Genomic DNA, 22,325 nt, shown 5'->3' with positions numbered 1-22,325 from the left:
ATGACGGCCGGGACGGCGGCCACACTGCCGTTTCCCCCATTATTTCAAATAAAAGGAAGTGGATGTATTACGTAATGTCGCCAACGCCTGCATCATCGTCGTAAACAATTCCAGTTCCGTCGTTGAATCTTCTTCTTTTTCCATGTCTTTTGAAACACTCCCATACCGATGCCCAAATCTCAAAATATGGAACGTGAGTACCTGGATCAGGATGGTAGTAAGGTAATGCTGACACGTAGATGCGTAGTCAGCGTAAAACATTCTGGCAAGACGTACACCGTTCCTGTCACACAAGAGACCACGACTCAGGCTTTCAAGGATGCTATCTCTCAACTTACCAGGGTCCCTACTGGTCAGTATAATATCCTGAAAAGTGATTAAAATGGGACTGACATGAAATGTAGAGAGGATGAAGGTTATGGTGAAGGGCAAGCTGGTGAAGGTACGTTAATCGCTGGTGCCATTGAATGATCCCTTTTAGAGAATTTCTGACAGAATCGTACTGTAGGATGATACAGATTATGTCGCTTTGGCAAATCAAAAGGTATATCTATACCAACGACAGGAAACTTCAGACGGCTAAAGATCATTACGTAGCAATCTGTTATGGTAATTGGAGCAGCTGAAGCGTTACCACCACCACCAACCCAGCAAATCGTCTTTTGTATGTTCCCGTCTTTTCCTAGATTGCAAAGACACACCAGAATACTGAAGATATCATCAGTGGAAGATGTAGGGGATGAAGGCATTAAATCCGACGAACCCACGGGTCTCATCAACCTCGGCAACACATGTTACCTCAACTCCACGCTCCAAGCCATCCGCGCTATGCCCGAAGTCCACCAAGCGCTCAAAGAATTCACTCCTTCCTCCTCCTCCTCTTCTTCCCTCCCCGAATTCCGCGTCACAAATTCGTTGAAAAATCTGTTTGTTACGATTGACAATACACCTAATGCCGTTCCTCCATTGGAAGTTATCAGTAATTTGAGAATCTTGGCGCCTCAATTTGCAGAGAGGGATCAGAGGGGGCATTACGCACAGCAGGATGCGGATGAGGCTTGGACGCAGCTTGTGCAAGCGTTAAGGGCGGCGTTGCCGAAGAACGGGGATGAAGGGTCTGTTGTGGACCGTTTGATGTCTATCGAATTAACCAAGACGTGAGTCCCGTTTCAAATATATTGACATTCATGCTAATGCACAATTGAAGTCTCAAAAATGCAGAGACAGAGGAAGAACCAGAGACAACTAGTACGGAGACTGTCTTGAAACTGGAGTGTAACATCTCTGGGACCACAAATTTCTTGATGTCTGGTATTCAAGACAACCTTAACCAGCAGGTTGAGAAGACGAGCGCGACACTGGGACGAAACGCAACTTACTCTATGTAAGACTGTCCATTTATCCATAGCTGATGGATCCATGGCTGACGCTTGTTATAGGCAATCTCGCGTTTCTCGATTGCCGGAGTACCTTGTAGTGCACATGGTTCGATTTTATTGGCGTCGTGACATCCAGTGAGCCAACCCCGTAGTGTTCTTGGCTTTGGCTGACAGATTATTAGGAAAAAGGCAAAGATCATGCGTAAAGTCAAGTTTCCACTCGAACTCGACTTATCTGACATCGTACGTCGAGTCTCAGTGTATACCTCCCCTCTAACCATACTAATACACCTACCCTTTTTGGACAGGTGACCGAGCCCCTCCGCAAAAAGATTCAACCCCTTAACACGGCGACGAAACAAATCCTCAAGGAACGTGATGCCCGTGCGAATATCTTGAAACGAAAGCCCGGACAGGGATTGGATGAAGAAGAAAAGAAAAGAGGTGAAGAAAAGGCTATGGTGGAAGAGCTTGTGAAAGAAGGGGGACTAACCAGTGGAGAGGGGAGTGGAATGTACGAGCTCGCTGGTAAGTCTTCCCCCTTTCCTCCCCTAAATCTAAACCCAACTAACATACCTTAGCTGTGGTAACACACAAAGGCGCCTCTGCCGATTCCGGCCATTATATTGGCTGGTCTCGCGTTGACAATGGCGCATGTGTCCCTGCCGAACAACAGAGATGGGCCAAGTTCGACGATAACAATGTAACTTTCACAGATGCGAACAAGATCTTGTCAATGGATGGAGGTGGTGAGGATTCAGTAGCTTATATTTTGCTTTATCGGGCGGCGAAAATCTAGATTGACAGGGAGTAACCCAGAGATATGCTTTTGAATATTGCATAGGAAGACTTAGAAGTACATCAAAGTGTTGTCATACGATTTGAGCCTTACAGTGATGCATTTGACGGACTAAGAGCGAACGCCCTGCATCGCTGCGCGCATGAATTTAAACAGATTGATTATTACGTACGTACTGTCGGATTTGGCCGACGAAGGGAACATAACTGCCACGATGATGAAATCCATTGGTCCCTTTCGATCATCGTTGGTTTCCCTTCGTTGTATCATCGCATATTCTCATTTCCCCATTGCAATAATCAAGAGCGGACTTGCGTATACGCCCTCCTCCAGAAATTCTATTGGAGTGTAAATTTGTCTAGGAGGATTGGGAAGTCCTACGGAGCAGGCCAACAACAACCTAGACAAACCTCGGCCTCGGTCTTCGGCCGACCGATAACAATATATCCAAGCTTTGAAGGGTTGGCATACCTTGTTGTAATTGTACGCCCCACCAGAATAACCCCAATACATCACTATTATTATTGATATCTTACGTCCTTGAAGGCTATACAAAAGCTTGTATGTGCAAAGGGATGGGCATATATAGTAGCTGTTAAGGACACTCGGAATTTGAGAAATTCGTGGAGCTCGCTAAATTAATAAAGCTCAGTTAAGGTTGATGCAGCAACCAAGGTATGTTTCTTATCATCCGTTGTATACGTAAATTGCTGAGTAAGAGCGAGACCTGGACCGCCTCATCCGTATAGCCCCAGTTGAAGTAAAGCCTCCGAGCAAACAACGTGCATCGTGAAGACAAAAATGACGGGAAAACACTCACCCACTCATACGCAAGAACCACCTTTACCCATCCCTCCTTATCTTCGGTCATCTAGCCGACACCATTCCCACTCCTCCGTCTGTTCTCAACAGAGTATACACAGCACTCATCAGTCTCACCAGTTGCACCCATTCCATCCCCAACAGCACGAATTCGTACCGACTTTTGATTCGGAAGGTCTGACTGGCACAGCGCTCTACGAACGCGCTTTATTCGAAGATGCCGTCTCATTCTCTTCCACACCAAATGCGAACTCTCGCTCCTCCAGCCGTGGACCCCCCCTTCCTGCTTCCTTCTTCGATGAAACTCCGCAGACTTCTCATGAGCGCCACCATGATAGTTTATCAGGTGCAAACTCCGAGCATGAACTAGACCATACCCCAACCGGAACACCCACAACAGAGGCGTCCTTGTTTAATTGGGAGACGGTTCGGGAAGGGTCTATCGCTCGTCGACCGAAATGGCGACGTCCTTCCCCAAAGTGGGTGTACCCAGTGATCATGGGTATGGCCGTCAGCCTTGGGATGGGGACCCCGCCAAGGAGTGAGTTGTATGTCAGTCTTGCTTGTATGGCCCATCCACCAGCTGCAAGGCAGGAGGTTGTAGTATCTGCTCAAACCTTTATCGAGGAACATGAGAAAATACTTAAATCGGAGGAGTTGGAATGGGTGAGTGCGCATAACGGGGAGGTGGAAATGCATAATGGTGAAGAAGTCGTTTTCATCCCTGTCGATCAGTACCGTGGACAACGGATAATCGACCCTACCATTGTAGATACTCTCACCACCAACGTCACTCGCCAAACAGATCTTTCTCCAGCGGACAAATGGTTCATCCATCTCCAACACGAGATATACGAGTATCGCCGTAACCATCCTCCTCATGCTGAGCGGAACACCGAACCAGGTTCGGCAGGGCCTTTGCCTGGGCCCAAGCAGCCTATCGGCGATGACTCGGGCCGAAACACTGGAGATGGCAAGGGTGAGGACAAGGGAGAAGATCATAGCGACAAGGAGGAAGGAAGGAGAGGAGGACCGTTCAGGGAGATTGACCCTCAGTTGTGTAAAAAAGACCCCAAGGTACAAGCAGCAGCTGCGAAACTGACTATGAGTGAGTTTCTCCTCCGCTGTCCATCCTGATGTAATAAGGGAATTGGAGCCTAATTCACACTAAATTTTTTCCAGCATTGACCCTTACCATGGGTTTCTTATCGGCTCTTACCACAGGCTTTTGGGGAGGCACATCCGATAAATGGGGGAGGACAAAGGTTATGGCTGTGGTAGAAGTTGGATTATTCCTCAAGTAAGTCCCATGCCTGTCATTTCATTTTATCTGTTTGTTTTCTCTCCTATCTAGTCACATGGCTAAGTCGCCTGCGTTTAACAGCGAGCTATGTTTCATTCTCGTTGCTAACTTCCCACACCTTGCACCCGGCGGTTACCGTTCTCTCCTTATCGGACCTACTGTTGAAGGTCTTCTCGGCGGGTTCTCTACCATTACAGCAACAGTCAACGCTTATCTATCTGACATCACCCCCGATGGAAGCAGGGTGATGTCTTTCTCGAGGGCGATGGGGTTCATGATGGCTGGGTTCGCTTGTGGACCGGTTTTGGGTAGTATACTTATCCAATCTACGGGTGACATGTGAGTCAACATCTCCCTGTCTTTCCTTCCCATGAACCCACGATTTTTCTTAACATCAAATATCAAAAAGTATGACTCCATTCTATATCAACCTCATTCTTTATTCCCTTTCCATCCCACTCGTCCTCTTTCTCCTCCCCGAATCCCTCTCTTCCGACGCCCGACTCATCCTCGCGAAGAACGCTCGATTGGCAGAGGACGCTGCTGCGCGACGCGAAGCAGCAGAGATAGAGTGGGAAGATGAAGCGCCTGTTTTGCCAAGGGTGAGGGTGAATGAGAGAGGAGAGCATGTAGAGGACGAGGAAGATCCTCTTATTAGTGGCCAGTCTTTACGCTCAAATGGAATGGGAGGCCAGTCAAAGAGAAGGAAGAAAATGGTGGGGACTATCAAAAGGCTGGGGAAGAAAACTACTGCGTTCTTGGCCCCCTTGGGTATTTTCTTACCGAAGCTTGTGGAGGAAGATGAAAATGGAGACGGAGACGGAGAAATCAGGCTAGGTGGAAGAGTGAGGAGGGAATGGAACATGACTGTTATGGGAATGGGTATGTTTTTGATGTCGATGCTCTATGTGAGTATCTATCTCTTTCGATTGGTTTCATAACTATAGTGTCAGGCAGGATACTAATGATGGGCAGGGTATTTTATTGACAAAAACGCAATACTCATTTTACGCCTATGGTTGGACATCCGCACAGGTGAGTCCTCTTTGATCTGTGGAAGTTTGCTGAATGCTCGAGTAAGAATGCTGAAATGTGACTTGTAGCTTGGGCCATACATGTCTGCGGTAGCCTTCCTCCGAAGTTTCATCCTTATCGTCCTAGTTCCAGGCAAGCAGATAAATTGCTTTTGAACTCAGGAATATTAAGCTAATCAGGTTGGCACATAGTGATAACGAAATATGTCAAATCCCGCCTTAATCAATCGCACATCGCACCCAAGTCTGCCGAACACGAAGCTGAAGATGGTGGTTCAACTATCACGACATCTACTTCCTCTCAAGACTCTTTATCCTCTCAACCAATGTCAACCCATAACTCTTCCCATGTTCCACCCTCTTCCTCGTCACCCGTCAGTGGTGACGCACACACCAGCCACCTCGACCTCTTTACTATACGTCTCTGCCTCTTTTTAGAATTCGTTCCGTGGTTCATTCTCTCCTTTGGTTCCTCGGAATCAGCATTCATCATCCTCACTGCACTCGCCACGTTCGGTTCTCCCTCAACACCTGCCGCAAACTCACTTGCGCTCTCGCTCCTTCCCGATCCAAGCCAATCGGGCCGCCTCTTTGGTGCTCTATCTGTCGTCCACGCTCTGGGCGCAACGTTGGTCAGTCCACTCATGTTTGGCATGCTGTTCGCCAGTACGGTAGAATACTATGCTGCTGCAGTATTTGCGCTTGCCGCAGCATGTGTTGGAGGGGCGTTGGTGTGTATGTTGTGTGTCAGAATTCCCGAATCTGGGTCCCCTTTATTTCGAAGGGGAAAAAAGGCGGAGGATAGGGAGCGGGAGATTAATGGTGATGAGTTTGAAAGGGAAGAAGGGATAGGGGGACGAGGGAGGAACAGGAAAGTGAAAAGAGTTGAGAGTATGAATGTTGGAGGCAGTGCCTTTACTTTGGGGTCCTCGTACGATGGAGAGACTGGAGTCTCCAGGGCGGCATGAGTGCGCTAGACAGGTTGGTTGTGATAGAAAAAGCTCGTTGTCTGGGTTGGTTCTGTTTACTGTATAGAAGCTGCAGTATGCTACCGACGACTTTTTCCATATGCGTCGTTTTTCTAATACCCAGAGTGAACGTACAGAACATGAATATCTAATACGACCGTTTGCGACACCCAAGCAAGTTGGAATGCTCTGTTAATCACCTCCCATGTGAGAAGCCAGACTGTATCTTCAACAGATGAATGTTTATAATCGCTGATTCCAATGAAACTGCTGAAACACTTAAGCTCCACACCACTGTGTCCATCTTCATTACTTTTTCTTTCTGCATTACATGTGCCATTCAGCATCACTATTAGAAATATGCTATGTCGAAAGATAGAAATACGCTATGTCGAAACATGAAAAACTGAAAAAAACAAAACAAAAAAGATATTGGGTCTCGTCCCGGGATTGAACCGAGGACCACCCCCAAAGCCGGAAAACTTTACGTAATCCAACCCTAAGAGGGCATGCTACCACTGCACCAACGAAACGGCTATGCCACCGAAGCCCAATTGTTGTTGAATCGGAATGCACAAAACTATTTGTGAAAATGTCTGTCCAAGGAACACAATTCTAAAGTTCCTGTCAGCACATATCTGCTCAATATGCTGTCTTCAAAATGTTTCGAGGCTATAGACCTCTCAAAAGCTGTTAAAATTTCACAAGGGATGCTCATTACCACTGCGGCAGTGATTTCAAGGAGTAAAGTTATATCCGGACGGAAACAAAAAAAGCTCGCACCACGCACCGGAAGCTTGCTTGGTAGATCAACGCCAACGCTGCGTGGGGACCTGAAACGTGGTTGTTGTGCCCTTCATTTTCTGTCATCGGTCTCGGCTCTCTTTTCTCCTTCTTTCCGACGACTTTTGAATCAATCCTTATGATGCGTCTTGATACCGATCGACGGATACAAAAGAGGGAAAGAGGCTGACAAAATCTGGAACGACTGCAGCCGGTCGGTAGCTTATCAGCAACAGATGAATGTATATAAAAGCTGATTCCAATGAAATTGTTGAAACACTTAAATTCCACACCGCTGTATCCATCTTCGTTACTCTGTTCTTCCTGCATTACATGTGCCATTCAACATCAATTTAGAAATATGCAATGCAGAAAGATGAAGAAGGCAGAAATAAGACGAAAAAATATAATGGGTCTCGTCCCGGGATTGAACCGAGGACCACCCCCAAAGCCGGAAAACTTTACGCAATCCAACCCTAAGAGGGCATGCTACCACTGCACCAACGAAACGGCTATGCCACCGAAGCCCAATTGTTGGTTTGAAGACGTTTTCCATGATTATCTATGTCATATTTCTATGTTATTTTAAGTCGGTCGATTCGATGTTTTTAGTTCACGTAAATAAGGGAGTAACGAATGTGCATCGCGGGTCCAGTCGACAGCGAGGTGTAGACATGACCAGCATTTACCCCTGTTTAGGTGATGTTTTACCCATAGGCCATGAGTGAGCAGAATAACGGAATCGCACCGCCATTGATACTCACTATTATTAACTTCTGCACCTCAGCAGTTCGTCGCCCTCCGCTTGTTTGTCAAATAACTGAAAGTGTTGTCGTTCAACTTTCGTTCGGTAGCTTCGTATTTCCTCCTATTCCTCAATTTATTTTTGCCCTTCCTCTTTGTTTGACTTTTTTAGAAGCTCTCAAATTTCCCAAATATTCAAACAATCAGTATCATAATAGTCATTCATCGTATGTCTCACAAGTACATAGCATCGCTCCAACATCCAACAACAACTGTATGCCTCACCAGTCATCCATCCTCTGCCTCAGTCAACGATCGCCTCATACAATAACAAAATGTCACGATGTTATGCAAGATTCACACTCTGCGGCGTCTTTAACCGGGCAACGGGATATTATTCCACCACCTCGTCCCCGAAGTAACCAAACAAACCTCCACCTCAGACGACCGCGATCTATCGCCCGATTCTTGCAAAATCAACCGAGGCATCTTTCGGCTTGCCTTTTCTTTCGTTTCGCCTGGTCAGCACTCTCCTCTTCTTCCCCGACACTTGGTCAGTGTTCATTTCCCCCCCCGGTCCGACAGCTCCGTCCCCGCCACGAGTTAGCGATAACTTTCTCCCGAGAGAGATGAGTAAGCAGAAGGAAGGAAAGGTATATAAGAAGATAGCTTTTCGTAGTTTTCATAGTCCCTAGAAAATCAATACTGTTGTCCTTTCTCACTACCTTGCCTCCGAGCATTCTTTTCTTTTAAGTCGCTTCAGTCAGCCCTTAGTCCAGCTCCTGCTCCTTCAGGCCCTGGCTATTCCTTCCTCTAAGTCCAGCTTCTGTTCCGTCAGCCTGGCAATTCTTCCGTCCGGCTCTGCTAGGCGTGAATCCTTCACTTTCATTCGTCGAGTTCTACATCATCCGAGTTGAGCGCCGGGCAGCTACGCTGACTGACGTGACGCCCGTGACACAAAGCTGCATAGGTCCGTCCCGAGCTTCAGGCAACAGTCCTCTGGCAACTTTCGTCATACCGGCACTAATCAAGGGAGACAATAGAGAAATGCGAACTACAGAGTCATTGGTCCGATTGGGGGAAGTGAGAATTCCAGGAGCCTTGGACAAAGTAATGAACGAGGCGGGGAAATATGTCTTGTTGATCTGATGTAGGTCTGATTGTATTGCGAAGGGCGAGGGTTAAGTGACCTAAGAGATTACTTGCTATTGTACTTCTTTGTACTCTTAGCCTTGCGTCACTATTGGATGCCTTGTTTCGTTTTTTGGGACAAAAGGGACTATATTACAGTATGACTGATCCGTAGTACTAGAGCTGTTAGGGATACCTGTGACCATTTCGCCAGCAGTGATCATGGACTCATAGCCAGTACTCAGTTTGAAGTCCTTCTTTGTTGTTGGGAACGAAGGTCTAGATAAATTGGGAAAAATCCCAATCGTTACGCCGTATGCAAGATCTGGCGGCAAGGCACACGCGATGCAGCAGCAGTCTGGATTTTAACTGAAAAAAACAAAACAAAAAAAGATATTGGGTCTCGTCCCGGGATTGAACCGAGGACCACCCCCAAAGCCGGAAAGCTTTTACGCAATCCAACCCTAAGAGGGCATGCTACCACTGCACCAACGAAACGGCTATGCCACCGAAGCCCAATTGTTGTTGGATCGGAATGCAAAAAATTATATAGAAGAAAAATGAATTTTTCATTTATCATAATGCCGGAATTGGATTACTCTTACGCAAATGAAGAAATACCGTGGGCTGACTGACGTTGTTTCCTATTGGGGACCCTTGTAACGTACCAAGTTAAAGGAGTTGACCTCTTCATCTCTTCGCATTGCTCAATTCGCCGATTATTAGCCCATTAGTGGATCCTTCGCATTCTATTCACTTTGCCATATCAAAACCAATCCCAATCAATCACTCAACTGGACTTGAGAATGTCTAATTTCCAGTCCCTCAGAGCAACAAGGACCGCACGGCAAAAAAGTTCGGTGCAGAACAATGCCCGAATAGTGCATGAAGAGGCGATAGGTCCTGGTACGAATGTATCTAAGAGTCCAGATAGACAAACCATTGAGCAAGTCTCGTCATCTAGGGAAAACAGCTGTGTAAGGAATGATAAAGATGATCAAGTCTTGGAAGAAGACACTCAGGAGTCTGGTTCCATGTCAACAATAGCCCCCACAGCACCCACAACTACAACCGAGACAACCAAGGCGAAGCAAGTGTCAGGCACCAAGAGCAAATTAACGAAGCTATATGAAAAGGAGCTGAGTGGAGTTGGTATTGAGGTCAGGGATATTCCCGGACGGGGAAGGGGTTTGGTATCTACCAAGTCTTTCAAACCAGGTCAGTCTGTCTATCCTCTTACGACTCCGCATTACCTTGCTCATTGCGTGAAGAGAAATATGATGACTAACGTATGAATCGATTTCGGCGTAACAGGCTCCCGTATCATGCGCTTACCGCCTTCTGTCTCCGTCCTTGGCACTCCCCACCTGACGACTACCTGTCATGGCTGTTTTCTGACGCCTTCAGAAAAAGAGATCTTTCTTGCGAGCGGGAACATATCTGGCAAGACTGTGAGAGTAAAACTGAGCCGGTGCAGCAAGTGTAAAACTCTACATTACTGTTCGCGTGTACGTCAGTTTCCCCTCTATTGGTTTATCTCGGTTGAGAGCTCAGAGTAAAGAAAGCTGATGTTTCGAATGGTTGAACAAAAAAGGAATGTCAACTGGCAGATTGGCCGATCCATAAGCAAGAATGTACGGCTTTTTCAAGGTTACGTACTATGTACCATAAAACCTACCCTGATAGGGTGGAGGATGAGGGTGATGCGAGATGGGCAGGGCCGGAAGGTGTCAGAGCGGTGGGGAGGTTGTGTTGGCAACGGCGAGCCAAGATGCAGGCCGGTAAAGGTAAGGAGGATAGGGATGGATGGTGGGATAAATTGGGCCTCATGGAGTCTCGTGAGTTTGTAATTTTATCCCCTTGCCTTTCCAAATTCACTGATCGACACTATTTTGCTTTCATATTTATGCTACTGCAGACGTCAAACAGGCACCTGAAAAAGACATCATGAAACTGGCCTCGCAAGTCCAGCATCTTGAACATTACCTCTCTGCCTCGAAACCTCTTTTGCCTGGGGAAGACCCAGCTGTGCTACACCCGTCTGATATGAGTGATTATGGCTTTAACGGTGTTGGTGACGTTCTAAATCTATGTTCTGCCGTAGGTCCCTTCTTCCTCTGTTCTCCTATTGTCAGACAGTAGATGCATCATCTGAAACTGACAGGGAAAATGGCATATAGATCCAGGTCAACGCGTTTACGCTCACATCCCCCTCTCTCGCGCCTGTTGGGATGTCCGTCTCTCCACTTTTAGCACTTGCGAACCATTCGTGTGAACCAAATGCTATAGCGGTCTTCCCCAAAGGAGGGCGAGATATTTACTTAGTTGCGCTGAATGATATTCCTCCAGGTGAAGAGGTGAGCCCTTCTTGCTTTTCTCTGTTTCCTACTGCCCCAATTGCTGGAATGTGCAGAATTATGGGCATTTATGCCGAAAAGGAAGCCGACTAATGGCGGCTATATGCAGATTCTGACATCATATATCGACACTTCGACGCCATATCACCATCGCCAATCAGAGTTGCTATCAAGGTACCACTTCGTCTGCCATTGCTCGCTTTGTCAAAAATCAGAATCGACGGCAAATGGAGGGCAATCATGGGTTGATCCAAGGTGGTGTGTGAGACATGGAGAATGCTCGAAAGAAGGTAAAGCTGCAATGCCGTGTAGGTGATCGTTTATCATGTAGAAAAAGAAGACGGAGGTCGTTTTCTAATTGAACTTTGCAGTGGAAAATGCGACAGGAGAAGTTGAGGTACGGTGCATTGCATGTAACCAAGATTTCAAAGTAGATGCGGATAGAGTAAGGAAGTTGGTACGCGAGGGAATGAGTTTTCTGGAGTCAGACGAACGGGGAACGCTAGGTAAGCCTTTCCATTCACTTTCTCTCAATTATTGCAACCGGCTAGAATATCAACCATTCGTTCTTAGACAAATCATATGCTCTCAAAGTACTTCCCACCCTCCTCTCCCACTTACTTTCCCTTACCCCACCGTCATCTCATCCTACTTTCGCTTTACTCCGACTCCACTCTCTTCTCCTGATCCCACCTTCAACATTCTCCGAACTCAACCTGGCTATCTCCCACCTTTCGTCAGCGTACTCGGCTTCTTGCATCTCTCTCCCTCAGAACCACCCTATCCAAGCTGTTATCCTGGCCGAATGGAGCAAACTCCTCGCGCTCGATCGGGTTCACAATCCAGAAGACGAAGGGCAGAAGGGAGAGGATGAGTTAGTGAAGCGGTTAGAGATGGCAATAGTTGTAGGACGACGGGCAGTAATGAGTGCGCAGAAGGGATGGGGTGGAGATGGTGGGGTGGTGGGTGTTGAGATGGAAGGGTTGGTTAGGAGTTGTGAAGGAGAGTTGGGGTTGGTAAGAGCGAGGAGAATGGGAAGGGTGTGAAGTGAGTACTGTAATGGGGGGATTGTGAGTGTAGAAGATTTTAGATGCACAAAGGACATCGACTTCAACACTGTATTTGAAAATGTACACATATACCTCATCACTTTTCTAATTCTCACAACTATGTATTATTAAACAACGGTTCTGATTTTCTACTCCTAACGCAGCAAGAGACATACGACACTGTAATCAGTTAGATCAATGCGCCCTCACCCTGCAACATGTCGTCCCCCATTAACATGTGCCACACGTTTCCGCCCGCTTCTCCCTTACTGGGCAACTTCTCCTTCTCGAGCTCCTTCAAAACGTTTACATCCTGCTCACTGACCTCGCCGGTTTGGTCGATCTTGAGATCAAGGAGCTTGGCGAAGAGTAACATCCATCGAGTGGCGTTACCAACTGTCCAGAAGTCTTCCGAAGTGGCACCGTCGTCATCATGAACCTTACGGTACGCTTCGTCAAAGTTGCCGACCTATAATCGTAATCAGTACATACACACACTTTGAACGTAAAAATATGAATGGCAGGGTTGAATAAGACGTACCCATTCTTGAGCGACACTGTTGGGGTCACTTTTCCCATCCAATTCTTTCTCCACAGACAAACCTCGGTGAACACTCAGTTCGCCCTTATGGATCTTGTACAATATTTCAGAAACAGCTGCTGCATCACCCGCAGGGACGATCCAGCCGTTTTTCCCTTCCTTGACTTGGAGCGGAATACCGCCCGCGTCAGAGGCGATGATGGGCACTCGCTTGTTGATAGCTTCAGTGACTTTGACTTCGAATCCTTCTCTACGACGTCGAGCAAAGTTCAGCAATGATACCATGGACTGAGAAGACGGGAGCGTACCGGGTAGAAAGCTGGGTGGCGACCCAGGCACCTTGAAGAATACAACCCAGGAGCGCATCAGAAGGAGGAGCTCTGACAACAGCCACATCGCCATGGATGAGTTCATACCCTGGCGAATTAAGGGTGTCATGGATCTTTTCGTATACCCAACTGCCATCAGGATCATCAATACTTCCATGGCCCATGATGATAAGCTGCGGACCATTGTCAAGTGGTGGGTTCTCGGACTCTTCGAGTTTCTGTCGGAACTCGAGATATGCTTTCAGGAGAACATCGATACCTGCATGTGGCAACACAGCTCAGCAGACAATTCCTCATGGTGGCCGGAAGACTGTCAAGTACATACCCTTGGAGGGGTCAAATCTCGCAATCTGGCAGACGTAACCTCTATCCCAATCAATCTTGACTCCACATTGAGCCTGGGAGAGCTGGTTAAAGTACTGACGGTAGTACCTGACGGAAGCGCGGCCATACATCTTGTTCAATCCATCGAGAGGGTCAGTGGAAGGGGCCATGTACAGGACGGGAAGGTTTTCATGGACATTCTTGGGGACAAAGAATTTCACGGGGTGCTGTGAAAGACGATCAGTTATTCAATCTTGTGTGCGGAGGGAGGCAGAGGAAACGCACAGCGAGGAAAAGGTCAACATCTTTGATAAAGTTGAAGAGATAATTCCAAGTCCTGTACTGAACGGTAGAGGGATCGTCTGTAAGATCTGATTGGACTGAAACGGATGATCAATTTTGTTCGCCATCATGATGAGACGGAAAGTATCTGAAGCTTACTTTGGATGTGAGAACGGAAGATGATTTTGGCATCTGGTCGTTTCTTCTTGATGATTGGGATGAGAGCAGTCACTGTAGAATATATTAAACCTAAGACTAAATGCAAAGCAACTGGACGCACGTTGTGGATCGTCGATCACGATTATGCTAGCATCAAGAGCTCCATTGCTCCAAAAACTCTCATCTGAAATTTAATATCAGCATCAGTCGTACATAAAAGACACCCTTGAAATAGTCAAGGCTCACAGTTCTGCTCAGTCCAAAGCTCAAACCAGGTCTTATCCGTCTCGCCGATCTCCACGTCTTTGGGCGAAACACCCTGAAGGACGTTATGGAACTTGGTCTTGGTGATATTAAACACCGTAGGATGGCCTTCGGGGACGAACCATTTGACAGGGAGGCCGACCATTCGCCAGAGTCTGATGAGGGCGTGCCGCATGAGGGCGACACCTCCACCTTGGGGAGTGGCTGAGAAAAATGCGATGGAAACTTTGTTCGCGTTCAAGAGCCTTGAGAGGGCCGTGAATCTCGCCCAGAGCTGTAGAAGAAAAGAAGTAAGTCAATGCTTGGAAAATGATAGGACGCGGAGAGACATACGGCCTCACTAGAGCTTTGCTGGTATTGCAAGATACTGCAAAGTCGAATTTGGCCATCGCAGTCGACTTGGACATGGTGGTCCTTCGGGGCGACATCAGCAGTTGTTGCAGAGTGAGTAGCCTGCCAAGCTCATCAGTATAGTTCAAGCACCTTGAAAGAAGGCGACGCACCGGGTGGAGGTGTTTGACAGCTGCAGAAACGGCGGCTGTCCCGCTGGCAATAGTAGATGGAGCCGGAAGCTTGGTGAAGATGGAAGTAGAGGGAGTGGTGATGAATCTGACAGTTGAGAGGGAAGGATTAGTATTGGGAATGGATCCTAATGGGAAATGACATACGGTATAGCATCCATATGAAGCCACAGAGTAGGGAAGAATTCAACTCCATTCTTGGCTCGAAGCTCGTCAGGAACAGGTTCGGCGACGGCGATCATCTTGACCTGTTATTTGGGATTAGCATGATGTCTACCGTAAATGAAGTCAAACCGGGAGTGAATAATATCATGTAGATGAGCTGAAACAACCCAGGAGAACTACTCCCTATGCCTTCCGAAAAAAAGTTCGGGACGTTGATGGGGGCCAATCCAGCCTGATCCAAGAAGATGTGGAGAACCCATCTATCCAGATGACGACGATATTTATCCACAGAAAAAGGTCCGGATGCGAAAACGTTAAAGAATCACTTACGTTGACCTGCCGGTTAGTTTGAATAGCTCTCAACAAATAGAGCATATCCCTCGCGACCCTTTTCATTTCCGCCGCAAGGCCATCTTCATCCTTGCCATACGTGTGAAAGGTCGTATGGAACGTCTCGCTATCAATGATACCGGTACCGTCGTGGATGACCGCACTGTATTCGAGATCCCTACCAGGATCCTCTTGTCCCTCGGAAATATCAGGCTGGGGCGCAAGTTGGAGGCCGACACCGATGAAGATGTCTTGGATGGTGGTAGGCTGCCTGCTTGAGGTGGTCGAAAGACGTCGCTTGGGTTGCTCTCCTGGGGGCATTGCTGGCGTGATGATGTAGGGTGAGTGCGTTCTAATTATGGGGAATTTAAATAAGTGAAGGCATACATATATATGCTCACTCAGACGCAGACCCGATCAGCCGCCGGCCCCCATCGTGCATCATCTCAAGACTGCGAGATTCGATCCTTCGGCATGAATAGGCTCAACAATCGGCTGTGTGACGTCATATTGTGCCAATTTCTCGCGCATCACCGATCACCGACGCATCCATTGAGACCCCCGCGGCCATTCCGTCGTCACATCACAACACCTCTTCCCTTCACACCTCGCTTTTGTATAAATGCAGATAAACACAAGACCCCTGTACGCACTCATCCTCCTCGTTACAGTCTCTTTCCTCGCATACGCATACTATCACTTCCCATCCACCCAGCTCGTCGTCCTTGACACCATGCCCGAACAAAACAGTGAGTTCCGCTTTTGGTCTCATGCTTTTGGTTGCTGGTTGGTGGCTCTGGGACCTGTTTCCGCAAGACTCGGATCGACTCTCAGGCTGTCATAGTCTTTCAAGATCTCGCTCTTTATTACATCTGCTACTGTATTCGTGTCGTCTCTCGGCTTTAGCTGCTATCACACAATCTTGATTCGCCGCCGTCCGTCTTCTCCGACTCACCACCATCGTTTTTGACTTGATCCAACAACTGGGCTGCTTCCTAATAATATAATCTGTTTCAGTCAACTACAGGCTGACCACTTTCGAGCAGTAATCGTCCAATTCAAGAAGACCTCCTCTTCTGATGAGAGGCAGAAGGCAATCTCCGAACTCACCTCCAAGGGTGCCAAGATCGTCAGCGACGATCACGTAGATTCCAAGCGTAAGCTTCCTCTTCTCTCCCACTCAATACTTTTTCAGCCGTAAGAAAGATTCATACTGATATTGATGTCATCCATCGTAGTTATGCCTTTCATCACCGTTTCTTATCCCAAATCCGACTTCTCAGCCCTGGAAAACCAGTTTGGTGGCGGTTCTCATAATGCGATTAATCACCTCGAAGCCGATCAAGAGGTTCGCATTCAGTAAATCGCTCAGTATATTCGGCATTTGAATGGAAATCTAGTCACTAGCTTTGCCACTTCTGGATGGTTGTTGATGCTGGTGAAGCTATTACTGTATTGTGCGGTGCAAAAGTCAAGAAGTGAAGTGGTTGTGTAAGCTTAGGAGAAAGAGTAAATGCAAACGACAACAAAACCACAGTACATGTAGAATAGAGCTCCTGTATGCAGACTTTATTTTGTACATGCATAATGTATGACTACAATACCGACTGTACAGTAAAAAGGACCATAACCATCATATCAGACTGCTGCGGACAGTCTTCCTGTTATCTATCTATTTTCTCTATTACAATGGTTGTTCTGCTCAACGGTGGTTACTTGCGCAAAGTCTCCCAATTTCCTTAATAGTCTCAAGCGAGGGTCTGGTGGAAAAAAGAAGGAGCAAGAGATGAAGGAATGGGTGAATGAGCTAGGAAAAACTGGAGGGGGCAGTCGGTGGCTAAAATATCCCTAATGCTGCAGACGAGGTGGGGGATTGCAGAAGATGGAGTGATATGGGAAAAAAAATCTTACTAAAATTACAAAGCAGGAGGAAGAATAAATAATTTGCTAATTACAACCTCCTCGCACATCTCGTGTTCATCGCCTATCCGGCGACTTTGGCGAGCAATACGAGACGAATATCTCGTAACTTGTCGTCCGCGCTTTACATCATCTTAGGCTTCTGTCTTGGTAGATTTGGTTATATATCACTCTAGTGTTAGTATGGCAGATCCGTCTGTGCCAAGCTCAACCGGATCGAACTCCGGAGCGGATGATCTAAAGCCTATCAATAAACGCAAAACTACTTCAAGGTTAGATACTACCTTCGTAATCACTCGATGGATCTGCTAATCTTCCGTGCGCTGTCGATAGAACAAGGAATGGATGTCTTGTATGTCGAAGTAGGAGAGTGGTGAGTGCTTTCTCAAACGTCTCGGTTATCGCTTACAGATAACGTGTGTTCAGAAATGCGACCTGGGTATGCACTTATCATTAACATACGCCTCGGATATTGTATGAACTTTTCTGATCCGTATTCTTATGCAGAAAAGCCAGAATGTAGAAGATGCGTCAATTACGGCGCAGAGGTGAGTTGCGCGTACTGCCTAGAGGCATAAAGTCGCAGCTCATCATTCATCATATGTTGCAGTGTGTATATCCCCCAAAGAAACGGTTTGACCCCCAAGCCATCGAAGATCGCCTCCGCAAAAGACATGTGCACAGTGATCCCTCCCCTCCGGCCCATCGGCATTCACAAACCATCAGCGGCGAAGGTTTCCCCACTGAGCCCACTGTTTCTACATTCTCGGCTCACCTCACCCCCGTCCCACCTAGCCCTGGACACGGGGTGACGCCGACATCGTATGCTTCCGGCGTTTGTAGTCCCTCACTCAGATCATTGGGTCGAACACCGTTAACGCAAGTAAAGCGGATGGATCCTATGGAGCTTTTGATGGCACTATGTCGAGATACAAGGATGGGACAATTCTTCTTAGGCCCAGTAGATCCCCCGGAGTTCCTGAGGGATACTTTTCCGGACGAAGATGAGCTTCGCTGTGTGAGTATTCCTGTGCGATAACCTTGATGGGGTATTGATGCTCTGGATGAAGTTCCACCATTGCTTTACGTATACCCTATCGACTATGGTTGTCAACGAGGAATTCAACCCCTGGGTAGACCTCATCATCCCGCTGTTTCTGTGTCCAACTGGCGAAGCGCCTTTAAGTGTTGCAGCGCTCAGACTGGGGACTTTGGCCACAGGGGCCGTTCATTTGGCATCGTGGGTTTGGCAATCAGTTTCCTCTTTTTTTGGCTTCCTGCTGACCACAGGACTCAGACTTGAAGAAAAGGGGGGTGCACCTAATACCAACGGTCATACTCGCAATTTAGGATTCAAATACAGAGAAAAGGGAGTAAAATATCTGCGAGCAGCCAGGGATATAAAAGAAGAAGTGACGTCGGATGTGTTTCTAGCGGCATGCATGATGATGGGCAATGCGGATGTAAGTCGTAGTTGCCTTCGTTCTATAGTAATTGGTTGGGATTGCTGATGTGTCGATGCTAGCTCCTTGGAGCGAACCAGTTCTGGAGAGAAGTCTTGCGCCTAGCTCGAGCTTCAATCCACCTAAGAGGAGGCTGTGAGCGGGCTTTGTTTGGCAACCCAAAGGAAGGGATCTACATTCAACCAACAGCGCTGAGAGTGTGTCTGGTGGAGCATCTGGTCCTTCTCGAAGTGATGTGTGAGTATAGCCCTAGTCTTTCAGTATTTGTAAGGTACCTTGATCTGTTTCTGATTTGGTGGAAAGCTTGCATGACGACGGGGCAGCCATGTGTTGTACTTGACGAAGGGACAGGATGGTGGGAAAAACTAGAAAGGAAAGACCCAGTCCTCCCAGATGTGAGTTTCCCTATTTCTGCCTCCTTGTTCTCTTTCGGTCCCCTGCTGACACATCATCCCTAAAAAGACTATTGAATCTTACGCCGGCATTCATCGCAGTGAAATGCCTCTCATGGTACGCGTCAACAACCTTCTCTGGGAACACTTGCAATACTTCAAATACCTAAGCCCTACGCTCGACACACAATCAGCATGGATCGCCGACGTCAATCAGCGTACAGCGAATATATGTAAGGATCTTGATGTGTGGTATGAGCAAGTTGTCCCTGTAATACGGCACAAGAGGACACAAGATGGGTCCGTAGCGCTATGGCACGGGCTACAAATTTTGGTCAAGAAAGAGTTATTGGGCAAAGCGCGAGGAGATGCGGAGGTACAGAAGCATGCTATGGATACGCTGGCCATCTGTGAGCAAGTGGGACCAAAGGTAGAGGGTATGAGCTGGGTACGCACGTTCATTCTCGTATTACTGTACACATGGGCACCATGCTGATTTATGTTTGATAGCCACTTCTCATTGCTAGCAGTGTCCTCGTTGAGCCTTTTCACCGCCAACGCGCTAGGGGAATCATTAGATCCTTTACTTGTCAGACAGCGTACGAGACCGCTGTGGTTGAGGAAGTGATAGAGGAGTGTTGGAGAAGGATAGATGATGGGATGGATGATGAAGGTTGTTCGTGGAGAGAGATATTAGTGGAAATGGGGTGTGCCGTAATGCTTGGATAGTCGACGAGTGAATAAGGCGACCAGCTGAACATAAATGCGAATCAGGGAGATACAATCGATCAGACCATACAGATCCCTTACCTTTCGGTATCTCATATCCGACTTTTCAACATAAATGAAGTATGCCACGGAAGGCGCGGGAATCGATGTTGAAAGACAAGGCTGGTAGCACATATGTCTGTTCATAATAAGCTTTTCATTGTTAGATGAGCGTACGCCTGGAGAATGCCCGAATGTGGGAAGTCGGCGGGAAGTCAGAGTGTCAGATAGATAGAGTGCTCGGAAGGTAAATATACCCATAGTAATTTGGTATCAGACCGCTTTTTCCTCTAGCGTCTGACTCAAAGTTAGATACACGACCAGAACTAAGTATTGGTGTCATTCATTCAATATCATTCGACAAAGGCTTCCTTGAAATGAATAACGCGACAGCGAGGGCATCTGTAGCGTGCGGCGTCATTCACTGTCCCCATAGAGGCCGAATAACAAAACTCCTTAATATAATATCCAAGATTGCGTAAAAAGGTGATGGAGTATCGCAAGAAAAGAGGATGGACGGAGGAATTGACCCAGACAACCAGAGGCACTTCGTATCGTCGGTGCGATTGTACGATGATAAGCTTTACCTCGCAAGGCGAATGCTATACCTCGCGTCGACAGGCTCAGTGACATGGAGACCATCGATCTTTCTCAAAACTGGGCCCTAGAATTCAACCCATTGGCCATCGTGAAAGGGAAAAGACTTTGAGAGCTTCGCCACTTCCAGTTGCGCCATCAGCATGCTCGTCTATCCAAAATCTAGCATGATATTTTGGGCATATAATACGTCACAGGTATCCAAGTTATGGCGATTGCTGTTTGTTGTATGGTTCGAGGGGCCGTAAAACTCGGGGAATGTCACCACCAGGGAGAGGAGCACTGGAGGACGGTAGCGGTTGGCTGAGTGGGATTGAGGATGGACAGTCCGCGAAGGCAGGTCTCCAGGGTGTCTAGTCACTCAAGAAAGATCTGCAACAAGCATGAGCAGCAATTGCAAGAATTCGTTGTTATCAATTATCATTACATAAGCAGCTATAAGGCCTTAAACTGAACCAAACAGTTTATCGTATCTCAGGAACAGAGAGTCTGCTGATTAATCAGAAGACATCCTGCTCAGCAGTTGCTCCGAGTTACACACTGTCTGGGCTTGCAACAGTTGGACCGCGGTGACTGTTAAATAGAGGACCACGTTATTTTACATCCACCGGAGATGGGTTGGAAGGAAGGTCACAAATCATAATAGAAGAGTGACCATATTGAGATCTGGGCGAAGAGCGTAGGCGGCTTTTGCGGCTGACGGTGATCAATTCACTCGTCGGAGATTGACCGAAAGCCGATCAGGTTCAAATCCCGCGAAACCAAACAAAAACCACAGCTGAGATAGATCAGAAAAGCTTCGTTCTTCTCGTCCTTTTTTATTCCATACCCGACACCGTTACACTCCTTGCGCAAATATAATCAGATGATACCCCAATTTCGGCATTTTTATCCCATCTGCCAAAACTCGGAAAGCCCAAGAAACGGACCTTATCTCGCGATACCAGCGCCAATATCACATCAATGAAATGATTGCCGATCAGATTCCAAACGCACTTTGGTCCTATATCTTGGCTGCAAAATTGGACCAATCTTGAAGAAGGATACATAAGGACCGGATTGTAAGAGTTTCTGTGAAATATAAGGATTCTGTGGTCTCTTGTTCAATAGAACTGGCTCCGGACACTTACGTAGGGGTCCAGGTTTGTAGAATGATGTGAATCATGTGTTTTGGCTTTATTTGGCTTAGGTCGAGGGGCTACATTCCTTTAGTGAATAAACCTGGTTCGGCATTGATGGGTCGAGCGCATAGGAACAGAAGATGTAGAAGTTCAGTTATGCCAAGTTTATGAGGGTAGGCGGAAAAGTATCCTGAGAGTTATGTCTCTCTTCATCTCTCCCTACTATCCCTCTGTTGTGTTAGAAGGAGACTGCAAATGCTAAGAAATAAACGTGACTTAGAAAACGGACCTCTATGACCATCAATACATCTGTGAGAAGCCTTATAAGAAACATTTGTGGTACATCGATCTTCTTAAGGTGATTATCTTGTGTTGCAATGGAAAAGGGTGTAGTTTTCGTCGTTTTCGGTTCTGATACCTCACCGGAGATGAGGACAGAACCGAAGTGAGGCTTACCATGTTATGTACGTTCAAGCCGTGGAAAGAATAACGCCTTGACCAATTATAGCTAACTCTTTGTCAGATGGCCCTGCATTCTCAACGAGCATGATGAGTACCTCCCTTGGCTCTCACCCACTTCGAGTCACTTCCGTCCTATTTATCCATCATCTCTGTTTCTTCCCTATCCACCCTACCTCTTCCTTACCCAACCTAATCATCAACGATTCCGGCATCGGAAACGCTTCATCGATGGAAGATGACGAGGAGATTGGTACTAGTGGTAAAATGTAAGGTGAAGGAGGTGCATATCCAACATTGAGAGCAGTATACATATATCTC

At 47.1% G+C, this 22,325-nt stretch overlaps 7 protein-coding genes and 3 non-coding genes across 10 annotated transcripts; 6 read left to right on the top strand and 4 right to left on the bottom strand.

The window, feature by feature from the left end:
- Window positions 1-146: 146 nt before the first annotated feature.
- CNG04540 (ubiquitin carboxyl-terminal hydrolase 6, putative) lies at window positions 147-2,335 on the top strand. The gene is made up of 11 exons (XM_572134.2): window positions 147-193; window positions 248-352; window positions 405-442; window positions 509-544; window positions 598-664; window positions 725-1,157; window positions 1,208-1,384; window positions 1,440-1,514; window positions 1,562-1,622; window positions 1,688-1,907; window positions 1,961-2,335. The coding sequence occupies exons 1-11, from the start codon at window positions 169-171 to the stop codon at window positions 2,176-2,178; spliced, it is 1,455 nt and encodes a 484-aa protein (XP_572134.1). The 5' UTR covers window positions 147-168; the 3' UTR covers window positions 2,179-2,335.
- A 99-nt stretch (window positions 2,336-2,434) lies between these two features.
- Window positions 2,435-6,468, top strand: CNG04530 (expressed protein). The gene is made up of 9 exons (XM_024657605.1): window positions 2,435-2,661; window positions 2,725-2,853; window positions 2,904-4,108; window positions 4,183-4,300; window positions 4,385-4,642; window positions 4,713-5,211; window positions 5,279-5,338; window positions 5,407-5,470; window positions 5,530-6,468. The coding sequence occupies exons 3-9, from the start codon at window positions 2,980-2,982 to the stop codon at window positions 6,303-6,305; spliced, it is 2,904 nt and encodes a 967-aa protein (XP_024513270.1). The 5' UTR covers window positions 2,435-2,661; window positions 2,725-2,853; window positions 2,904-2,979; the 3' UTR covers window positions 6,306-6,468.
- A 272-nt stretch (window positions 6,469-6,740) lies between these two features.
- Window positions 6,741-6,838, bottom strand: CNG04520. Its single transcript has one exon. It is a non-coding gene; the product is annotated as a tRNA-Pro (tRNA).
- Window positions 6,839-7,500: 662 nt separating this feature from the next.
- Window positions 7,501-7,598, bottom strand: CNG04510. The gene has a single exon. It is a non-coding gene; the product is annotated as a tRNA-Pro (tRNA).
- A 195-nt stretch (window positions 7,599-7,793) lies between these two features.
- Window positions 7,794-8,708, top strand: CNG04505 (hypothetical protein). The gene has a single exon (XM_024658661.1). The coding sequence runs from the start codon at window positions 7,809-7,811 to the stop codon at window positions 8,463-8,465; it is 657 nt and encodes a 218-aa protein (XP_024514579.1). The 5' UTR covers window positions 7,794-7,808; the 3' UTR covers window positions 8,466-8,708.
- A 654-nt stretch (window positions 8,709-9,362) lies between these two features.
- Window positions 9,363-9,461, bottom strand: CNG04500. Its single transcript has one exon. It is a non-coding gene; the product is annotated as a tRNA-Pro (tRNA).
- A 149-nt stretch (window positions 9,462-9,610) lies between these two features.
- CNG04490 (conserved hypothetical protein) lies at window positions 9,611-12,523 on the top strand. The gene is made up of 8 exons (XM_024657604.1): window positions 9,611-10,181; window positions 10,278-10,471; window positions 10,558-10,801; window positions 10,882-11,063; window positions 11,144-11,320; window positions 11,430-11,628; window positions 11,692-11,826; window positions 11,894-12,523. The coding sequence occupies exons 1-8, from the start codon at window positions 9,770-9,772 to the stop codon at window positions 12,364-12,366; spliced, it is 2,016 nt and encodes a 671-aa protein (XP_024513293.1). The 5' UTR covers window positions 9,611-9,769; the 3' UTR covers window positions 12,367-12,523.
- Window positions 12,442-15,632, bottom strand: CNG04480 (trehalose synthase, putative). Its single transcript, XM_572131.1, has 12 exons — window positions 15,285-15,632; window positions 14,937-15,037; window positions 14,772-14,877; window positions 14,602-14,721; window positions 14,251-14,542; window positions 14,126-14,188; window positions 14,005-14,076; window positions 13,849-13,943; window positions 13,565-13,790; window positions 13,219-13,498; window positions 12,911-13,160; window positions 12,442-12,838 (listed from the first exon to the last, which is right to left on the bottom strand). The coding sequence occupies exons 1-12, from the start codon at window positions 15,603-15,605 to the stop codon at window positions 12,560-12,562; spliced, it is 2,205 nt and encodes a 734-aa protein (XP_572131.1). The 5' UTR covers window positions 15,606-15,632; the 3' UTR covers window positions 12,442-12,559.
- Window positions 15,633-15,876: 244 nt separating this feature from the next.
- CNG04470 (hypothetical protein) lies at window positions 15,877-16,890 on the top strand. Its single transcript, XM_572180.2, has 3 exons — window positions 15,877-16,033; window positions 16,331-16,441; window positions 16,523-16,890. Exons 1-3 carry the CDS (start codon window positions 15,907-15,909, stop codon window positions 16,645-16,647), a joined length of 363 nt encoding a protein of 120 aa, XP_572180.1. The 5' UTR covers window positions 15,877-15,906; the 3' UTR covers window positions 16,648-16,890.
- Window positions 16,891-17,265: 375 nt separating this feature from the next.
- CNG04460 (expressed protein) lies at window positions 17,266-20,148 on the top strand. Its single transcript, XM_024657603.1, has 11 exons — window positions 17,266-17,476; window positions 17,538-17,577; window positions 17,631-17,643; window positions 17,712-17,752; window positions 17,815-18,222; window positions 18,275-18,444; window positions 18,502-18,667; window positions 18,730-18,904; window positions 18,971-19,062; window positions 19,130-19,507; window positions 19,570-20,148. The coding sequence occupies exons 1-11, from the start codon at window positions 17,388-17,390 to the stop codon at window positions 19,786-19,788; spliced, it is 1,791 nt and encodes a 596-aa protein (XP_024513268.1). The 5' UTR covers window positions 17,266-17,387; the 3' UTR covers window positions 19,789-20,148.
- Window positions 20,149-22,325: the final 2,177 nt, after the last annotated feature.

The sequence above is a fragment of the Cryptococcus neoformans genome (genome assembly GCF_000091045.1).
Source record: "Cryptococcus neoformans var. neoformans JEC21 chromosome 7 sequence".
Lineage (NCBI taxonomy): Eukaryota > Fungi > Basidiomycota > Tremellomycetes > Tremellales > Cryptococcaceae > Cryptococcus > Cryptococcus deneoformans.
Note: the sequence above shows the minus strand (reverse complement) of the source record. Positions and strands in the feature narration are given on the sequence as shown.